General features: G+C 49.7%; 1 protein-coding gene across 7 annotated transcripts in view; it reads right to left on the bottom strand.

Annotated features, from left to right (window-relative positions):
- ARMC9 (armadillo repeat containing 9) overlaps nucleotides 1-18986 on the bottom strand; it is a 172707-nt gene that overhangs the window by 19249 nt on the left and 134472 nt on the right. For all 7 annotated transcript variants that reach the window (XM_021074827.1, XM_013984568.2, XM_021074826.1 and 4 more), the window contains 2 exons: nucleotides 13949-14053; nucleotides 1360-1475 (listed from right to left, as the gene is read on the bottom strand). In XM_021074827.1, the coding sequence (XP_020930486.1) occupies nucleotides 1360-1475; nucleotides 13949-14053 (221 nt within the window). The remainder of the gene's footprint in view (nucleotides 1-1359; nucleotides 1476-13948; nucleotides 14054-18986) is intronic.

Below are 18986 nucleotides of genomic sequence, written 5' to 3'. Positions count from 1 at the left end.
ACTCCCTCAGATGCAAATGATATTTGGGGGACAATTAGGCGGTATTTGTATACTATATAAAATATACTATTATTAAATATAATATAGTGTATACATATACTCTACAATATTAAATGTTAACTTTCTTAGGCGTGATACATGTGGTTAAGTAAAAGGATATTCTTAGGAGATGTGCGCTGAAAAGATACCACCTTATTTCAAGCGGTTCAGTGTGTAAATGTTATATTATGCAGAGAGAGAGCGTGAGAGAGCGTGCAAGCAAGAGAAAGAGTGCAAACGGGGCAAAATGCTAACAGCTGGCAGCTCTTCGTTGTAATATTCTTTCCACTTTTCCATAGGTTAAAAAATACGGGTTGTAGGTTTCAGAGAAAAAGGCATGATAGTAGTTTATACATCAATAATTAAAAACAAAAACCTTGAAATATGAAGCACACGACGACTAGTTCTGAAATCAAACAGATCTCAGAACACGGTATTTACAGCTCAGGTCCCAGATGGGCAACCAAACCCCACCCGCTCTGCGTGCTGGGGCTCCGGGTCCTCCCTCTGCACACAGAGACCTACAAGGGCCGGCATTTCTGTGTTTTGTTTGTTGCCGAATCCCTGGCTGCTCACTGCAAACCTGGAAACAACCAAACTGCCTGGCTACGGAGGATAACTAAGTAAAATACGTCACACTCATTTGAAATGTTTCATGGCCCACGTTTACTAAATGACTAAATGTAGGGTTTTCCCCTGCTCTCTGTAACTCCCTCATTTGCACCTGTTTCTGTCCAGACAGGAGAAGAGGCACCCAGACCACGGAAGAAGTTTCTCCCTACCCAAGCTGGGCTGCCCAGCCTGGGGCTCCCCTGGAGCCCTTGGGGGTCAGGTTCCCAGGTCCCCAGGGAGACTAGAGGCTCTGGGTCACCAGACTAGATTTGTTTACATAAATAGGAGCGAGTCTATAAAGAATGAATAAGGCTTGGCAGCCAAAAATGCATACAGCTGCTTTAAAAAGTCATCTAGAAAAAAGCTGATGCCATTTTATGGAGCCAGTCCGTCCCAACAGAGGGCCTGGTGCTGCAGAAAAGAGCACGAGTCTGGGGAGACCTGCTATTCTTTCTGGTCTTTTCCTTTGGAATCACATTGGCCCAACACCAGGCTCCTCCTGAATCGAGGCTGTAAAGCGGTCCTTGGAGACCCTGAAATCCAACCTCTTTCCTTTCCAAAAATCCGCAAAAGATACATAATAAAGAGATAAGTGCTTTTCAATATGACCATTTTATTTTGAATTTTAAAATACATACATCTTACACTGCGGTTAATCACAACAAAGCTTAAGAAGGTAAATCCCCGCTTCCTTTAGCCCGGACTTACGCTGGGTACCCGGTCCTGTGGCCCCCGGGGGTGACGGGCCGGCGCAGGGGCTCAGGGCCACCCCACTGCATGCCCGCCGTCCCTTTCCGCCGCGCCTTCCCCGTGTTGGTCATGATCTGGTGGAGGCAAAGAGGAAAGAGGGCTGGAGAAATTAATTTACAGTAATAAGAGGTTTTGCAAATAAGCAAGGAAGGATCACCCCAGATTATTCAGATTAAACAGAATATTTGGGGAAAAAACCCTCTAGGTTTGCATATTACACCATTTAGCAGTATACATTAAAAAAAAAAAAATCAAACCATGGAAAAAAGGGAAGAAAATAGTTGAAAATAGTAACTTGTGGAGTTCCCCTTGTGGCGCAGCGGAAACAATCCAACTAGTAACCATGAGGTTGCGGGTTCGATCCCTGGCCTCGCTCAGTGGGTTAAGGATCCGGTGTTGCCATGAGGTGTGGTGTAGGTCACAGACGTGGCTCGGATCTGGCGTTGCTGTGGCTGTGGTGCAGGCGGGCAGCTACAGCTCTGATTCAACCCCTAGCCTGGGAACCTCCATAGGCTGCGGGTGCAGCCCTAAAAAGACAAAAGACAAAAGAAAGAAAGAAAGAAAATAGTAACTTGTATCTCTGGAGAGGGCTAACTTCGAAAGTGAGAAGGAAAAAAGACAAATAAATTTGGTTTCATAAAAAAAAATAACATTTCCACATATGCAGTATTTTAAAGACAAGCCAGATTAACTGTAAAACAAAAAAACTAGGAAGAAATATTTGCAGCATATTTAACAGATTAAAGGGTAAAATTTTCATTAAAGAAGGCGTGCTTACAAACCAATAAGTAAAACACTAAATAGATCATTGGGTAAAGAATTCAAACAGACAAGTCACAAAATAGAAAATATCACCAGTAAAGAGAGGAAGAAAAAATAATCGGCTTTACAAGTAACTAGAAACTACAACTTTACAAAAAAGGTATCATTCTTTAATTATTAAATGAGTGACAAGTAAAGAAATGATTCCATCCATTTCTGACAATAGTTTGTCAGTGTCATGGAAGTTTGAGACTTTCTTTTGGAGAGTATTTTGACATGTATATCAAGAATCAAAAATGTTCACATCCTCGCGTGTTAAACCCCAGAGAAAGAATCCAAAATATGGAAGATGCTGCATAACTGAAGCTGAGGAGTGCCCGTCGTGGCTCAGCGGAAACGAATCTGACTAGCAGTTATTTGGGTTTTTCTAGTATTTGAGGTAGGAAGAAGAGAAAAAGGGCCAGCTTCCTCTGGGAGAAACTCACTATTTTTCGAGTTTTCTACACTGTGGTTATATTATGTTGATAATTAAGAAAAATTGTTTAAAAAAGAAATCACAGTAAAACAGGTGAAATCCGAATAAAGTCTGTGGATTGTACCAGCATCAGTCTCCCAGTTTGATACCTGCTACAGGCCCCACTGGGCCAGTCCCAGCTGGGTGGCCCGTGCACGAGGCCTCTAACTTTTTCAAAGTCCTGCGAGTCTATAATTATTTCAAAATAAAAGTAAAACAAAAATTAATTGGAGTTACATCTTTAATCTCTGGATTTTTGCTGTAAAGTTATTTGGGTTTATCTAGTACTTGAGGTAGGAAGAAGAAAAAAAGGGCCAGCTTCCTCTGGGAGAGACTCACTAGGCCTCCCAGCGCAGTGGCCAGGCTGGTGGGGGTGGGTGGGGGAGGGGGCTGTGAAGGGGAAGGCGGACAGGAGGGGGAGGGGGCGCTGCCCCTTGGAGGTAATGAAACATAATGAAGCTTTCCAAATAAGAACTAAAATGCAGTTTCAGAAGTTCCTGTCATGGCTCAGTGGTTAACGAATCTAACAAGCATCAATGAGGACACAGGTTCGACCCCTGGCCTCGACCAGTGGGTTAAGGATCTGGCATTGCTGTTGAGCCGTGTGAGCTTACAGACATGGCTCAGATCTGGCGTTGCTGTGGCTGTGGTGTAGGCCGGCAGCTGTAGCTCTGATTAGACCCCTAGCCTGGGAACCTCCATATGCCATGGGTGCGGCCCTAAAAAAAAAAACACCAAAATGCAGTTTCACCTGCCTTAATATCTCTTGTGAAATTTGCAGAAGGCGGTCATTTTAACTGCTTCCTCACTGACTTCCTTTCTGTCCGCTGTCCCCATCTAGAATCTAGAGTCAAATTTACATGCCCTCCCCCCTCACCAGAGCAGGCCCCTTAAGTCCAATATCCAATGGTACCCGAGGACCACGTGAGCCTTCTCTTTTTCCCTCGTTTTGCCAGGCGGGACACCCAGGTCCTTCCACGGGAGGCGGAGATAAGAAGGCGCAGTCTTAAGCGGCTGGAAGAGGGAGACAGCGAGGGTGCAGGCTGCTAGCCCCCTGCCTCCTCCTGCCCGCTCCTCTGTCCTTCCGGGCTCCCCCCTCCCAGTTCCTCCCAAATCCTCTCTTCTAGAGGAGAGAGAATACAACACTGATGTTTGAGAGGGTTCTAGCCTTTGGGAAACGCTGTCAGCCAACCTAAGGAGGGTGGCCTCTGTCCTCTCCAGGGGGTGCGGAAACTGGGCAGGCCCCTGGGGAACAGGTTGGTGAGGGCCCAGCATGACTGTGTTAGGCGCTCAGTGCCTCAGACCAGTGCTTCCCAGAGGGCTTGTCTCCCGTGCACCTCACAATCCCCCGAGCCTGCGGGGAGCACAGAGCAGCCCACCAAGGCTCCAGGTCCTCGGGGAGCCTCTGCTGCAAAGGAGGTGGAAAGATCTCACAGGGTATCTACCCATAACGTGCTGTGTGTGGCGAGGGCCTTCAGGGCTTCTTGGGAGAGAAGAGCAAGGGTTCCTGACAGCTCCCTGCTCAGCAAAGGGACGCAGCTTCCATCTGTGTGACAGATGGAGACTGTTGGAAAAAAAGGTTCTGCTACTAAAAAAACCAAAAAACAGAAAACAAAAAAACCATATTTAACCACAATCAAAAAAAAAAAAATGCAGCATATGATTTAGCGGAATGAAATTTATTCAGTAGTAAAAGATGGTCAACACATGTCAATTTCGGTAAAAAAAATTCCCATTTACTAGTTTTTGAGTATGGGTGAATCACTTAAAGCAACTCTGATGTGCTATAGAGCAGTATGAGTTTTTGTAAGAAAATCCAGGCATACAATGCGTCTGACACACGGAAAACAAGGGGAAGCTGGAGACACCGCTAGCTGTCCATGCAATACTCACTCTCCCTTTCTTGACCAACAGCACGCTGACCTTGTTGGCACAGAATGTGTCTATTTAAAAAATACCTTTCCAGGAGTTCCTGTCATGGCTCAGCGATTAGCGAACCCAACTAGCATCCATCAGGATGTGGGTTCAATCCCTGGCCTTGCTCAGTGGGTTAAGGATCTGGTGTTGCCATGAGCTGTGGTGTAGGTAGCAGACTCGGCTCAGATCCTGCGTTGCTGTGGCTCTGGCAAAGGCCGGTAGCTTTAGCTCCAATTAGACCCCTAGCCTGGGAACCTCCATATACTGTGGGTTTGACCCTAAAAAAAAAACTTTCCAGACTCCCTTGCAGCTAGGGGTCATGTGACTGAGTTCCGACCAGTAAGAAGTAAGGGGAGGTCTCCAGACGGAGCTTCAGGAAAACCCTGTAGAGAGAGAGGATGGATCTGGCCGGCCTGCACGGGTGACCTTCCTCCTGACTTTATTATGGGTTTGTGCCAGGAGCTACAGCCATCATCTTATGACAAAGAGGCAGCAGGCCTGTGAAGGAAGGGCCGCTGCACCGATTCTGAGCTCCTACAGCCCCACCAGGACCCCAGCACTGTGGTCACAGGGTCATATGTTTTTGTAAAATTTGCAAAAGCAGCATGTTTTAATTGCTGTCACTTAACGCTGCTGTTTCTTTCTACTGCAACCTCCTCTGTCACACCCCCGTCAGGGTGCTGGCATGGCCAGAGGCAGCTGGAGTTCGGCTAAGAGGATGCTGAATCTGGGTGACGTGTAATTGGGGTTCAGCGGGAAACATTTATGATTCCCAGTCACTTCTGTGCACAGCCACATAATCGCCAGCTGTCCTGGTGGAGAAGGGGCTTCTGGGAATTCCTTATGCTGAGTATTTATGAAGAGTTAGGGTGCAAGAAAACTTGAAATGCTCCCAGATCTTCCGGTTTTTTTTTTGAAAGAAATCTGAGGATGGTTTTCTTAAAGTTGACAACAACCCGAAAAACTAGCAGTATTACCGAAAACTCAATGTGAAGCTGAAAGAAAAATGTCTAACCGATCACTAATAAGAAACGTAATTGGATTAAACATAGTACTGGAAGGTCTGACAAGTGATAGGTTCCCAGGAGGATGGAGTCAGACCCCCACCCCCCGAATGTGGCTGCTGACCTTGGAGACCTGCTGCGGACAGGGGACATGGGGACATGGGGACAGCCCAGCACATGGTCTACACCCTCTCCCACAATGGGGAGCAGCGGTTAACCACCTACAAGGACTAACTGCCCTCTGTCACAGACTCGACCCCCTACCCCTCCCTCGACCTCCCTCTCCTCCTCCTCCGTCCTTCCTGCCACACGTTCCCGCCATGAACTCCATCCAGCCACAGATTCCCGCCACAGAGCCGTTATAAGCCCAGCACCTCGTCGCAGTCGGGGCTGGTGCCATCTGCCGCTCGGCCCGTGCCCCTCGGATGCCCTCGTACGTCTCTCTTGCTTTACCAACCAGGCCCTGCGCGTTCCTCCCTCGGCAAACCCAGCAACTAGTGCCCTTTTCTTTCTCTGTAGAAAATATTAACTTGTTCCCATGTGTAGAGGTAATCAGAGGGTTTCAAAAACATTGGGAAAGAAGCCTCTGAGGTGTGCGGCAAGCAGCTGGTTAATAAAAACATTAGTTTTTTGTGTGTGGTATCTGTCAGTTCTTAAACATTTGCATTTGACGGATTTATTTTCTCCTTCTCATGCTAACTGCTTCCTCTTACACTTAACTTTGTTTTCCTCTGTTTGAAAGAAGGCCTCCAAGGAGTTCCCACTGTGGTGCAGTGGGTTAAGAACCTGACGGCGGCAGCTCGGGTCCCTGCAGAAGGTTCAATCCCCAGCGGGGCACAGCGAGTGAAAGGATCCAGGGGTTGCTGCAGCTGCAGCTGCGGCTTGGATTCGGTCCCCGGCCTGGGAATCTCCACATGCCACAGGGATGAACACAAAAAGAAAAAATGCAACGTGGGGTGGGGGTGGGGGGAAGGGCCCCCCCCGAAGCCTGCGGACTGGAAGTTCCACGCAACCTGGATCTTCTCTTCTTCCTGATGGGCTGGGGGCTGATAAGGCTGGACTCTGCTGTTTGCGGTTGAGCGCAATCCCGACTGACAAGGAGATGAGATACAGAGATGGGGGGGAGGGAAGGCAGGGAACCATCTCTGGGCGGGTAGAATTATCATCGGGTTGTTTATACTGTGTTTACTCTTGACTTTTCTGCAATAAGCATACATTTCTTTTGTAGTCAGAAAAAAGAATTTCAGAAACACACTGAAAAAGAAAAGGATTTGGAATAGTTGCAGGGGAAGATTCCCCCCACCCCACACCCCGCGTGCCTGGTAGGTTGTGTTTTCATACGTAAGAATGTGGACTTTTAGGAGTTCCCATCCTGGCTCAGTGGTAACGAACCCGACTGGTATCCGTGAGGAGGCAGGTTCGATCCCTGGCCTCACTCAGCGGTTAAGGAGGTGGCGTTGCCGTGAGCTGTGGCGTAGGTCGCAGGTGCAGCCTGGATCCGGTGTTGCTGTGGCTGCGGTGTAGGCCGGCAGCTGTAACTCCGATTAGACCCCTAGCCTGGGAACTTCCACATGCTGCAGGTGGGGCCCTAACAAGACAACAAAAAAAAAGACTATGGATTTTTAGTTCCAACTGATGTTTCAACTGTGAACTGGAGTTTGGCGCTTGCCATCGGCCTCTACATGGAGTAAAACATGAGCCACGGCAGCTGCTGACCTGCAGCCCCCACTGAGTGGAGCTCAGGCTGGAGACCAGGCGTGAGGCCCTCTGTGCCCTGGGAAAACTGGAAGAACAGGCCTTCAGATTGTCAGGTATCTTCAGGAGAAGATTTTAGGAGCCCGATTCTTGCATCTCCTCATATCTAGAAAAACACTAAAATCCTTCCACGATGACTAATGTCTGGGACTAGCGGCACCTTCGCGAGACCAGCCGCAAACTTCTGCAAAATGTGAGCTTGGCTGCAGGCGCCTCCCCCTTCCCCTTTAGGACTTAGATCCGGATGGTTCCCCCCTTGCCTCTTGCGGGCATATCTCAGAGCTACCTGAAATACTGCCTCCTGCGCTGTAGTTAGTGGACAAAACAAAAGACGTCACCGAGGTCACTGGTGAGAACAGCCACTCCCAAGGGTGGGCCAGGGAGCCCCGAGGGAACTCAGAAAAGCGTATCACAGGAATGATTCCAGGAAGCCCAGACCTTTCCGTCTCCCCACAGAACTGGTTTTCTGTAAATTGTCTGTAAATCTTTGGTTCTTACCACCTCCCTATTGTTGCAAAAACTCACCTATCCTAGCTCCCCTCGCCTCCTCGGAGCGGTTTCTTGGGGCTCCCTGAGATGCCGTCTCCCCGCTTAGGTCCTAATTTCACCCCAAATAAAACTTAACTCTCAACTTTCAGGTTGTCTTATTTGCAGTCGACGCAACTGTCAGAGTGAGGCAGAACAGGAATAGCTGACTGAAAAGTGTGAAAAGAAAAAAAAAATCCCAATGTGGAGATCAAATTTGGAAAAAAAAAAGGAAGGAAGGAAGAAAGAAACAGAAAAGAAAAAATTGGAAACTGAGGCCCTTCCTTTTCTGGTTTGGGTTTTTGCTGCAGGTGCCTCAGGCCTCTGCCCCGGGTCCGAGGTGCTGGGCCCCGCCCCTGCCAGCTGCACCCACTCCCTGCGCAGAGGCCCTATTAATCTTGAGGTCTGCCCAAGTGGCAGGGTTTCCACGGCCCAGACTCAGGCTCCAGAACCTCCGAAGGGAGTAATGAAGATACAGATTCCTGGGAGTTCCCATCGTGGTGCGACGGAAACGAATGCGACGAGGAACCATGAGATTGAGGGTTTGATCCCTGGCCTCGCTCAGTGGGTTGAGGATCTGGCATTGCCATGAGCTGTGGTGTAGGTTGCAGACCTGGCTCGGATCTGGCGTTGCTGTGGCAACAGCTCTGATTAGACCCCTAGCCTGGGAACCTCCATATGCTGCGGGTGCAGCCCTAAAAAAAAAAAAGATAACCCCCACAAAAAAAAAAGATACAGATTCCTGGGGCCAGGACTCCTGCTTTAGGAGATTTCTGGAAAACTAAACACACTTGGGGAGAAAGACAGTGTGGAAAGGAAGTAATTAGCATCGAGAACAGGCACCCCTCCCCCAAACTGAGTTTATGCTTAAAAACTAGACCACACAGGAACCGTCAATAGAATGCAGGCCCCTGGAAGATGGCAGGTCTTCCAGGAGGCGGCCTAGCTTAGGGGTAAAGAGTGAGCAGGCTCAGAGAACACTCGAGAAGGCTCCTCAGCCTGGCTCAGCCTTAGCTTCCTCATCTAAAATGCGATACTAGCTGGACCGACCCCACCGTCTGTTGGGAGGATTAAACAGGTGGAATCGGATGTGGGAGCCCTGAGCGCAGGCCTTGGCCTAGGACTCTGCCCGATTAATTCAAGACACGCCTGCGACTGCTGTTGAAGGAAACCAAACAGTTTAAACGGCAAAAGAAAAACAAAACCCTGAGGTTCTGTGATAAATATCTATACCTCTTTAACCACAGTGACAAAGATATTTAAATCGGGGCCTTCTTTTTTTAAGGAAGAATTGAATGATAATCTGGGGGAATACAGATGATTCTGAAAAATTCAGAAATAACCAAGCAAGGAGAAGCCGGCAAATCATCAGTCCTGACCTGCTGCTGATCACGGCCTCTTCTGAAGAAGAAGCACAAAACGCTGCTGCTTTTCACCGGAATTAGGAGTAAATGATACGTCTGCTGGGACCACCACACGCTCAGGCAAGCCTGTGCCAGCGTCCGGAGTGCCCTGTGATCATCAGCATCTTCACGGCCTGGGCACCAGAGCTTGCACTTGGGAGGGTGAGACCGCCGTCAGTGCGGCCCTGCAGGGGTCCGGCCAGAAATGCCCAGGGGCGGGGGCGAGCCACTGGGCCCAGGAATCCTGGGAAAGGCTTCCGTCCATCCCTGGACACCCTGGCAGCCGCCCTCCCTGCACCTCCACCCACCCCCACACTAGTAGCTCACTGCTGTGTAGGATAACTCTCCCGGGATTAGGGTAAGGACGGAAGGGCTGGGGCCTGGACTATTTTTAAGCCACCTTCAGTGGTCTGGGGCTTTGAGAAACCCGGGGCCAGCGCTGCCATCACAGGACGATACCCATCAACCCACCGACCCCTCCTCGCCCGTACAGTCTTATCTGCCCTGGGTCGAACCATGGAAATGTCTGGAAGATGAGCGCTTGTCAAACTTTCCCGGCATTCTGTTGTGTGATAGGCAAATGGCACAGGTTCAAGGCACATTTTCTGAATACGACTTTCACAAAGGTCCCCAACTTCCTGCTGACCTTGAACAAGGTATCATGGACCTAGTACATCAGGATGGGAGGAGCGAGCTGGGATTTGGGGGCGCCCATGCCCTCATGAAATGCAGCACCTTCTCTCTCTGCCAGGTTCCCTCGTTTCCCTAAACAGTTGGCAGGTGTGAGCGCACAGCCCCCGAGGCAACCACCAGAGCCAAAGGTGGGCAGGTGAGGGGAGCTCAGGGTGCTGGCCGGCTGGCAATTTCAAATCAAGACTGGGTGACTGAGGGCAGCTGAGGAAGCCTGAGGAACAAAGAGAGCAAAGTGGGGAGTGTCCGTATAACCTCAGCGGTTGCCACTCAAACAGTAAGTTTTCTTTTCCTGTCTTTTGAGAGCTGCACCCGTGGCATATGGAGGTTCCCAGGCTAGGGGTCAAGGTGGAGCTGCAGCTGCAGGCCTCCACCACAGCCACAGCAATGCAGAATCTGAGCTGAGTCTGCAACCCACACCACAGCTCATGGCAATGCCAGATCCTTAACCCCCTGAGCGAGGCCAGGGCTCAAACCTGCGTCCTCACGGATACCAGTCAGGTTCATTACTGCTGAGCTCCCATGGGAACTCCTCAAACAGTAAGTCTTCTAGTAAAACGTGAGACCCCGTGGCGACTGGTACAGTGGGTCGAAAGGTGGCCCCTAGCCGCTTTGTCCATGTGCCAGCCCCGGGGCTTGTGAATGTGGCCTCGTCTGGATAAAAAGTCTTTGCCTGTAATTTAAAGACGGCTCCTGAGAGGAGATCATCCTAGAGCAGCTCTAATCCAGTGACAAGTGTCATCGTAAGTGACAGAGGAGACGGTCCCGTGGACATGGAGGCAGCGTGTGAGGTTCCGCAGCCACAAGCCAGTGAAGCCCCCAGACGCTGTGAGAGCCAGATTCCCGCCTCGAGGCCTCGGAGGCGGCTGTGCTGCTGCCTGACTGCAGAGGTCTGGCCTCCAGGACCGGGAGAGAACACGCTTGGGTGGTTTTACGCCGTCCGGCTTGCGGTCGTTTGTCACCGCAGCCGAGGGAGCTCTAACTTGGTCTTGGCGTCCACGTGACAAACCCTTTCCATGCTTCATTCGCCGCACTCACGCTGCCACTGAAAAGCGACCCCGACGACAGAAACGAACACGTGCGCAACTTTTCCAAGTACTTCCTTCCGGGAGAACAGGACCTCTGCTCTGAGGAGATGGGAACTGCCTGCTCCGGTACAATGACACCATTTTCAGATGCCCTCACGCCAGGGCTGCTGGTTGATTTGAAAGCTCTGTCCCCTTTGCACCTGGCCGACTTGCACGATTAAACTGGTTGTCCTGGCAGGTTCCACACCTTGTTTTCGTTGGTGCTGTTAAACATCGTCCCCATATCTGGAGTTCCCGTCATGGCGCAGCAGAAATGAATCCGACTAGGAACCATGAGGTTGCGGTTTCGATCCCTGGCCTTGCTCAGTGGGTTAAGGATCTGGCGTTGCCGTGAGCTGTGGTGTAGGTTGCAGACGAGGCTTGGATCTGACGTGGCTGGGGCTGTGGCGTAGGCCAGTGGCTACAGCTCTGATTGGACCCCTAGCCTGGGAACCTCCATATGCCATGGGTGCGGCCCTAAAAGACAAAAAAAAATAATCTTCACCACTTCGATATAAGATCTCATTTCATCGTGCAGAGGCGCTAAGTGCCTTTCAGCCGAGGGGCCACATGGGGGCTTCGGTCTGAAGAGCCTTGCCGACCCTCTCGTGCGGTGGTGTCTGTGCCAAAGCCCCACGGCTGGGGGCCGGGTTCTCCACAGCTTCGCCGCCACCCTCCCAAGAAGCCCCAGCAACCTGCCTTCTTGTCCCCCCCATCGCCTGCCACGAAGCACAAGGGCCTGGCCTTGAAAAGGGACGGAGCACAGGCCTTTCCTGACAAAGCCAGTGCTCTTCCAACGGGAAACAAAGGCCCAGTCAGGGCTCAAGACTCCCATCAACAGCCTGGAACCCCGCGGGCCTCACTTTTGGCCCTTCTCGAACACCTCTCCGCCTGACCTAATGCAACGGAGCCTCCGCGGTCAGGTTCCTTTGATCCTTGAGTCATTCCTAGGGACAGTGACAGGCTACAGGCAGCTGACCTTGTGCAGGACTGGGGGTCCGGTGGTCACCCAGCCTCCTAAGTCATCTCCCCTCTTTGACTCTTACCCCCTAGCCTCTTCTCCACAAGGCGCCCAGGGTGAAGACAGGTTAAGGGAGTAAAACCTAAGTCAAACGGAGCCACTCCCCTGCCCTGCACCTGCCCGCGATTTCCCAGCTCATGGAGAATAAAGCCCAAAACCCTCGCCTGTGATGCCCTCACCAGTGGGCCTCTGGCTGCCCTCCAACCTCAAGTCCTCCTGGCACAGACTGACCCCAGCCTGGACATTTCCCGAATGAGGGGGAAGACCAGGATGGGGTGACCAGGAGACCAGTGCCCAGGGCGAGGGAAGATGGCCTGGACGGGGGCAGCAATGGGAAAGGTCAGGTCTTGCTTTCTTTTTCTTCTTCTTTTTACGGCTGCACCTGTGGCATATGGACGTGCCTGGGCTAGGGGCTGAATCAGAGCTGCCGCTGGATCTGAGCTGCATCTTTGACCTACACTGCAGCTCGTGGCAACGCCAGATCCTTAATCCACTGAGCAAGGCCGGTGATTGAACCCACATCCTCACAGATACCATGTCAAGTTCTTAACCCCTAAGCCACAAGGGGAACTCAAGTCAGGTGCTTTCTGCTTCTACCTGCCCCCATAAAGGTTCACGCCACCGGCACCCGCCATCTTTTTCCTGCCCGAGTCACCGTCTTTGTAGCCAACTGTTGAGAGCCTGGCTCCCAGCTCCAACACCAACCTGCCCACCTTGAGAGGATTTCAGGGCCCATGAATCTGACCCAGTCGACCATTAGCTTCAAAATTCCAGGAGTCCTTTTGAATATGGCCTTCGCTCCTGTGTGCTCAGCTGTCCATCCCAGGGCTTCAGGCTGGATGGGTCCTTGTCCCTTGCTGCTGTTCCTGCCTTCAGAAGCCTCACACCCCAGCATCTCACCTGCTCACCCGTGTGCTCTCTCATCAAGGTTTCACGAGACACTGGCAGGCCCTCGATGCCCCATCCTCTCCCCGCCAACCAGCAGCTCCCCCGACTCACACCCTTCCTGGTCCAGCTGGTGAGGGGGTAACGAGTGGCTCCCAGAGCACTACGGCCATCGAGGAGCTCAAATGACAGCCCCTCGCAGGTGTGTGCCTCCTGGACTGACCACTCAACCCATCCTGAAACATCCTTGCTTCCTGTTTTCCGTGGCACTGTACTCTCCTGGGCCTCCAGCCTCTCTGTCTGTCTGTTCACTTTCTGTCTGTCCCCCGCGTCCTGACGTGCTGGTGCACCCCCCCCCGGGGGGGGGCAACCTCATTGCTCTGATGGCTTCAGCCATCATCTGTGTGCTGATGGCTGACAAACCTGCTGCCATCTTCCCTTCTCAGGGACAAGGCATCCAAAAATCAAGATGCTGGACAGGTGGGAGTTCCCGCTGTGGCGTGAGGAGAACACCAGCATCTCTGCAGCGCCAGGATGGAGGTTTGATCCCAGGCCGGCACAGTGGGTTAAAAGATCTGGTGTTGCCACAGCTGGGCTGCAGGATGCAACTGTGGCTCAGATCTGATGCCTGGACTGGGAGCTCCATGCGCCATGGTGGGGGTGGGGGCAACAAAAAAGAAGAAGAAGAAGAAAAGAATCTGGACAGGTAGATGGTTTCTACTAAGGATGGGCTACCTTTGGATGTTCTGGAGACTCTGGTGCACCTTTTAGTTACGCTCTAACCACCTTCTGGTCACACGAGGGCCTGTTTAGGACAGTAACTCAGGCCTCTGTGAGCTGCAGGGCCCCCGGGAGCAAGTTGGCTACCACAGAACTTCTCATCAACACGGTAGCGTAACAGATCAAAGCAAACCCGTGTGTGTGTTATTGCAGACACTACATCCATCAGTGACCCATCTCTCCTTTCTATTTCGGGGTCCACACCCGCGCCGTGTGGTACTTACTCCTAAGTACTCCGTGGTCAGAAGCTTCTCGCCTGAGAGTTCTCCGAGCTGCGGCTGGATCAGCTCGTCTTTGTCCAGATCGGCTTCCATAGTGTCGTGGTCCTCCTGTTGCAAAGGAGACATGGGGTGGGCGCTCTGGACCCCGGGCTGCAAGTTCCCAGAGGGCGGCTCCCCATGAAATGGCAAGGCCTTAGCCCAACCGCAGCAGCTCGCGGCTTTGCATCTCTGCCCTGTCTTTAGGCAGCTGGGCGCCCAGTGAGCCCTTCCTCGGCCACAGATGGGAAAAGTTCAGCAAGACACTCGACGGTCTCTCTTAGTCACAGTTCTCAGAATGCTTTTCTCTGCGAGGTCCAGCTACCATGTGAACAGCCAAATCAGCCAGCCTACAAGTAACTATTAACTACACATGCACGGGCCTGACAGGGGATACAAAACTATGTTATAGGCCTGCTCTTCTCATGCGGCTTACAGTCAATAAGAAGACTCAGCAAAAAGAGGTGTTTGGCTTCTGGGAAGATGGAGCATGCCGGGAGGCATGTTTCTACAATATTTTCTGAGCCTCTTGGCTCCTGTTTTCTATGCTGAAAACTCCATCTTGTCCTGCCTGACTTTACCCCATATTCCTGCTTGAAAAACAGTCGCAGTGCTGGCAAATGACTTAAGCTTAAGAGCAAAGACCTAAAGGCATAAGTTATTCACGTGGTCAGCTGCATGAGGACATAATGCATTGGTCTAGACACGCTGGACCTGTGCAGACAGGCACGCCGTTTGCACAGCATGACATGTCTTCTCAAGAATAAGAGGAAGATGAGCTTCATGGCCCCAAGGGGTTTATGAGGGGTTGTTAGCAGGATATGCATCAGCAAGGAGAACCAAGGTGCAAACCTAGGCACACTGGGTTGCTGCAGATAGGCATGCCCTTTTGTGTTTTGCGGAAGCACAATGCTGGTTCTCTAGATGTTATGCATAGATAGCTGACGCCAGGCTTCCTCAAATGCTAATGATTGTTAAATGCCTAGAGGTCAGAGTAAAAGCTTAACCATCTACCAGCTATGTGACTTTTAAAATAATAAAAGAACTTTTAAAATAATAATAAAAAAAACCCCTATATCCTGCACCTATAGCCCCCTTCTCACTTGACATAATCCTAAAGAGCGCAATAAAAGCAGTGTGGTTTGTTGAAGCGGTGCTCTTGGTCCCTGAGACCTTGAGTCCCCCAGTTCCCACCTTTAATTAAGATAAATGTCTCTGTGTCTGGTTTTATGTTAACTTTTTTCCTTTCCCAGCACCCGTTCTTCAGCCCTCGCCTGCTGAGCTGGTCTCGGCAGGAGTGGACATACTTTTCCCTGTTCCTCCCACTAAGTACAACCCAAAACACTGGACATCACAGACACAACAAACATAAGAGACCCTGGAAGACGGAGAGGAGGAGGCGGCCTCGAGGGTCTCCCAGGACACGGGAATGAAAGCTGGCGAGCCCCCTGGGTTTGCTCTTCTCCTTAGAGATATGCCAGGCTAGGAGCTGAAGAAGGCAGCTACCCAGAAACAGGACTGGTGAAGACACAGAAGTTCCCCCGAGGCCTGCTCCCTGCAGCCAGAGAACCTGGAACCATGGAACTTTCAGACACTCACCGAACACCAGGGAAAACACCCGCCCACAACCACACCAGCAAGAGCATCAGGGAGCATAGACTTCTCCACTCAATGTCCCTGCTGGGAGACATCAGAGACAGACACAGAGGGAGGGGAGTTTTGTCCCTGCTGGGTGTCATGAGGTGAGAGTGGAGACCAAGTGGGGAGCACACACTCCATGCCCACCTGGCAGTAATGAGATGTCCGCCCCCCACCAGGAATGGTGTCAGAGGAAGCCTGGTGGAGAGTCCAGACTTATACCACTGCCATGGTGCACCACGTTTGTGTGGTGTCTCAGAGGCCATGTGCGGAGCCGTAACGAGGCAGGGAGCTGTGAGTGGAGGCCTGGAAGGGATCTAGAAAGCCTGCCCCTGTCCTGCAGTAAAGGAGTCTTCTCCCTCCCCTTCCCCCACTGGCTACCCACAGCTAACAGCAATGAGGAGTCATTCCTGCTCCCTGCCAGAGCAGTGTCAGAAGAAGCCAGGTAAAATAGAAGGTTTAAGTAAGACCCAAGTTCCATGTATCTATCTAAAATAGCCAGGTTTAAATAAAAAATCACTCATCATACGAGGAACCAGGGTTTTCTTAAACTGAATTAAGAGACAATCAATAGATGCCAACATCAACATAACAGAGATGCTAGAATTATCTGACGGAAATGTTAAAGCAGCCATCATAACCATGCTTCACTAAGCAAGCCCAAACATTGTTGAAACAAATTAAAAAATGGGAAGCCTTAAGAACATAGAAAAGGAAGAATGAAGTAAACCCAAAACAAGCAAAAGGAAGGAAACAATAAAGAGCAGAGCAGGAATCAAGGAAAAGGAAAACAAGAAAACAACAGAGAAAGGTGGAACCAAATTTTTTGAAATTACTGATGGAATTGTCAAATCTCCAGCAAGACTGACAAAGAAAACATAGACATAAATTACCACTATCAGGAATGAAATAGGAGATACCACTACAGACATCAAAAAGATAATAGGGGAGTTCCTGTCATGGCTCAGCAGAAACGAATCTGACTAGTATCCATGAGGACGCAGGTTTGATCCCTGGCCTCGCTCAGTGGGTTAAGGATCTGGCATTGCTGTGAGCTATGGTGTAGGTTCCAGATGTGGTTTGGATCTGGTGTTGCTGTGGCTGTGGCATAAGCCAGCAGTTACAGCTCCGATTTGACCCCTAGCCTGGGAACCTCTATGTGCCATAGGTGCAGCCCTAAAAAGACAAAAAAAAAAAAAAAAAAAAAAAAAAGATATTAGAGACTACTAGGACCAAATGTAGTTGCTAATTTGACACTTAGGTAAAAAACACAAATTATTACAAGCTTCTCAGATAACCTGAAAAGTCCTATAACTATTAAGAAAATTGACTTCATAATTTAAAAATTCCCCTCAAAGAAATCTCCAGGCCCATTTAGTTTCACTGGAGAATTCTACCAAACTTTTAAAAAAGAAGTAACACCAATTCTACACAAGGTTTTCTAGAAAACAGAAGGGAAGGAATATCTCTCAATTTATTTTATAAAGCTAGTATTACCTTGGTACCAAAACCAGACAAAGATAGTACCTTTATAAAAAGAAAAATAAAGGCAAATATCCATCATGGATAAGGCTGCAAAAATCCTTAACAATCAAGTTAAAGGAAAAAGGAAAAAAAAATCCTTAACAAAATACTAGCAAATAGAATAGACAAATAGATTAATATACTATATAAGTTATAAACAACGACCAAGTGGAGTTTGTTCTAGTGATACAAGCCTGGTTCAATATTTAAAATGTAATCATTGTAATCCTCAAGATTAACAGGTATATGAAAAAAATCACAATCAACTATAATAAAACTTTTTTTTTAAAAAGAGAACATTGTTAGACGGGATTAAGAGGGCGGAAGAGACGGACTGGAGCTCAACTTCTCTCATAAAAACAACAAAATTACAACCAAATGCTGAGCAATCCTCAACCAAATGGACTGGAAACTTTCAAAAAGACACCCTCCTCCAGAAGACAAAGAGGAGGCCACATCAAGGCAGAAGGGGCTATTACGTGATATAAGCAACCCCATACCTCCTGGGTGGGAAGCCCCACGGACTGGAAAGTAACTGTATCACAGAGACGCACCTACATGGGTGAGGGTTCTAAGTCCCATGTCAAACCCCCATGCCTGGGGATCTGGCACTGGAAGAAAGAGCCCCTGAAGCATCTGGCATTGAAGGCCAGTGGGGCTTGTGTGCAGGAGCTCCACAGGACTGGGAGAAATGGAGACCCCATTCTTGAAAAGTGCACACAGACTTTCACGTGCACTGGATCCCAGTACAAAGCAAAGTCTCCGTAGGAATCTGGGTCAAACCTGACTGCAGTTCTTGGAGGATCTCCTGGGAAAACAGGGAGTGAATGTGGTTTGTTGTGGGGGAAGGACATTGGAAGCAAAGCTCTTGGGAATATTCAGCAGCGTGCCTTTCTCTGGAGGTGGCCATTTTGGGAAAATCCGGCCCCATCCATCAGCCCTGAGAAGCCCCAGACCAAACAACAATCCAGGTGGGATCACAGCCCCACCCATCAGTAAACAGGCTGCCTAAAGAACCCCCAGGCACACAGCCACCTCTAATTTCACCCAGAGACAAAGCCCCACCAACCAGAAGGATAGGAATCAGTCCCACCTACCAGTGGGCAGGCAGCAGTCCCTTCCATCAGGAAGCCTACAGCAAGCCCCCATACCAACTTCAGCCACAAGGGGCGCAGACACCAGAAGTAAGAGAGGCTACAATGCTATTGTCTGCAAAAAGGTCACCACACCAAAAACCTATACACATGAAAACACAGAGAAGTATAACTCAGATGAGGGAGAAAGAAAAAACCCCAGAAAAACAGCTAAGTGATCAGGAGATTCTTAGCCTCCAGGAAAAAGACTTCAGACTTGATGCTGAAGATAATGCAAGACACTGGAAATAAACTGGAGGCAAAGATGGATAATTCACAGGAAACACTGAGCACAGAAATACAAGATACAAAGCTTATGCAAGAAGAGATGCAAAATACAATGACTGAAGTAAAAAATTCATTAGAAGCAACCAACAGCAGAATACAGGAGGCAGAAGAACGAATAAGTGAGGTGGAGGACAGATGAGTGGAAATCACTGATGTGGAACAGAAAAGAGAAAAAAGATTGAAAACAAATGAAGAGAGTCTCAGAGAACTCTGGGACAATGTTAAATGCACCAACTTCCGTATTACAGGGGTGCCAGAGGAGAAGAGAGAGAGAAAGGGACAGAAAAAATATTTGAATTTAGATAATAGCCGAAAACTTCCCTAACAGGGGAAAGAAAGCACTCATTCAAATGCAGGAAGCACAACGAGTACCATATAAAATAAACCCAAGGAGGAATACCCTGAGACATATATTAATCAAA

This window comes from Sus scrofa, chromosome 15, assembly GCF_000003025.6.
Source record: "Sus scrofa isolate TJ Tabasco breed Duroc chromosome 15, Sscrofa11.1, whole genome shotgun sequence".
NCBI classification, from domain to species: Eukaryota; Metazoa; Chordata; class Mammalia; order Artiodactyla; family Suidae; genus Sus; species Sus scrofa.
Note: the sequence above shows the minus strand (reverse complement) of the source record. Positions and strands in the feature narration are given on the sequence as shown.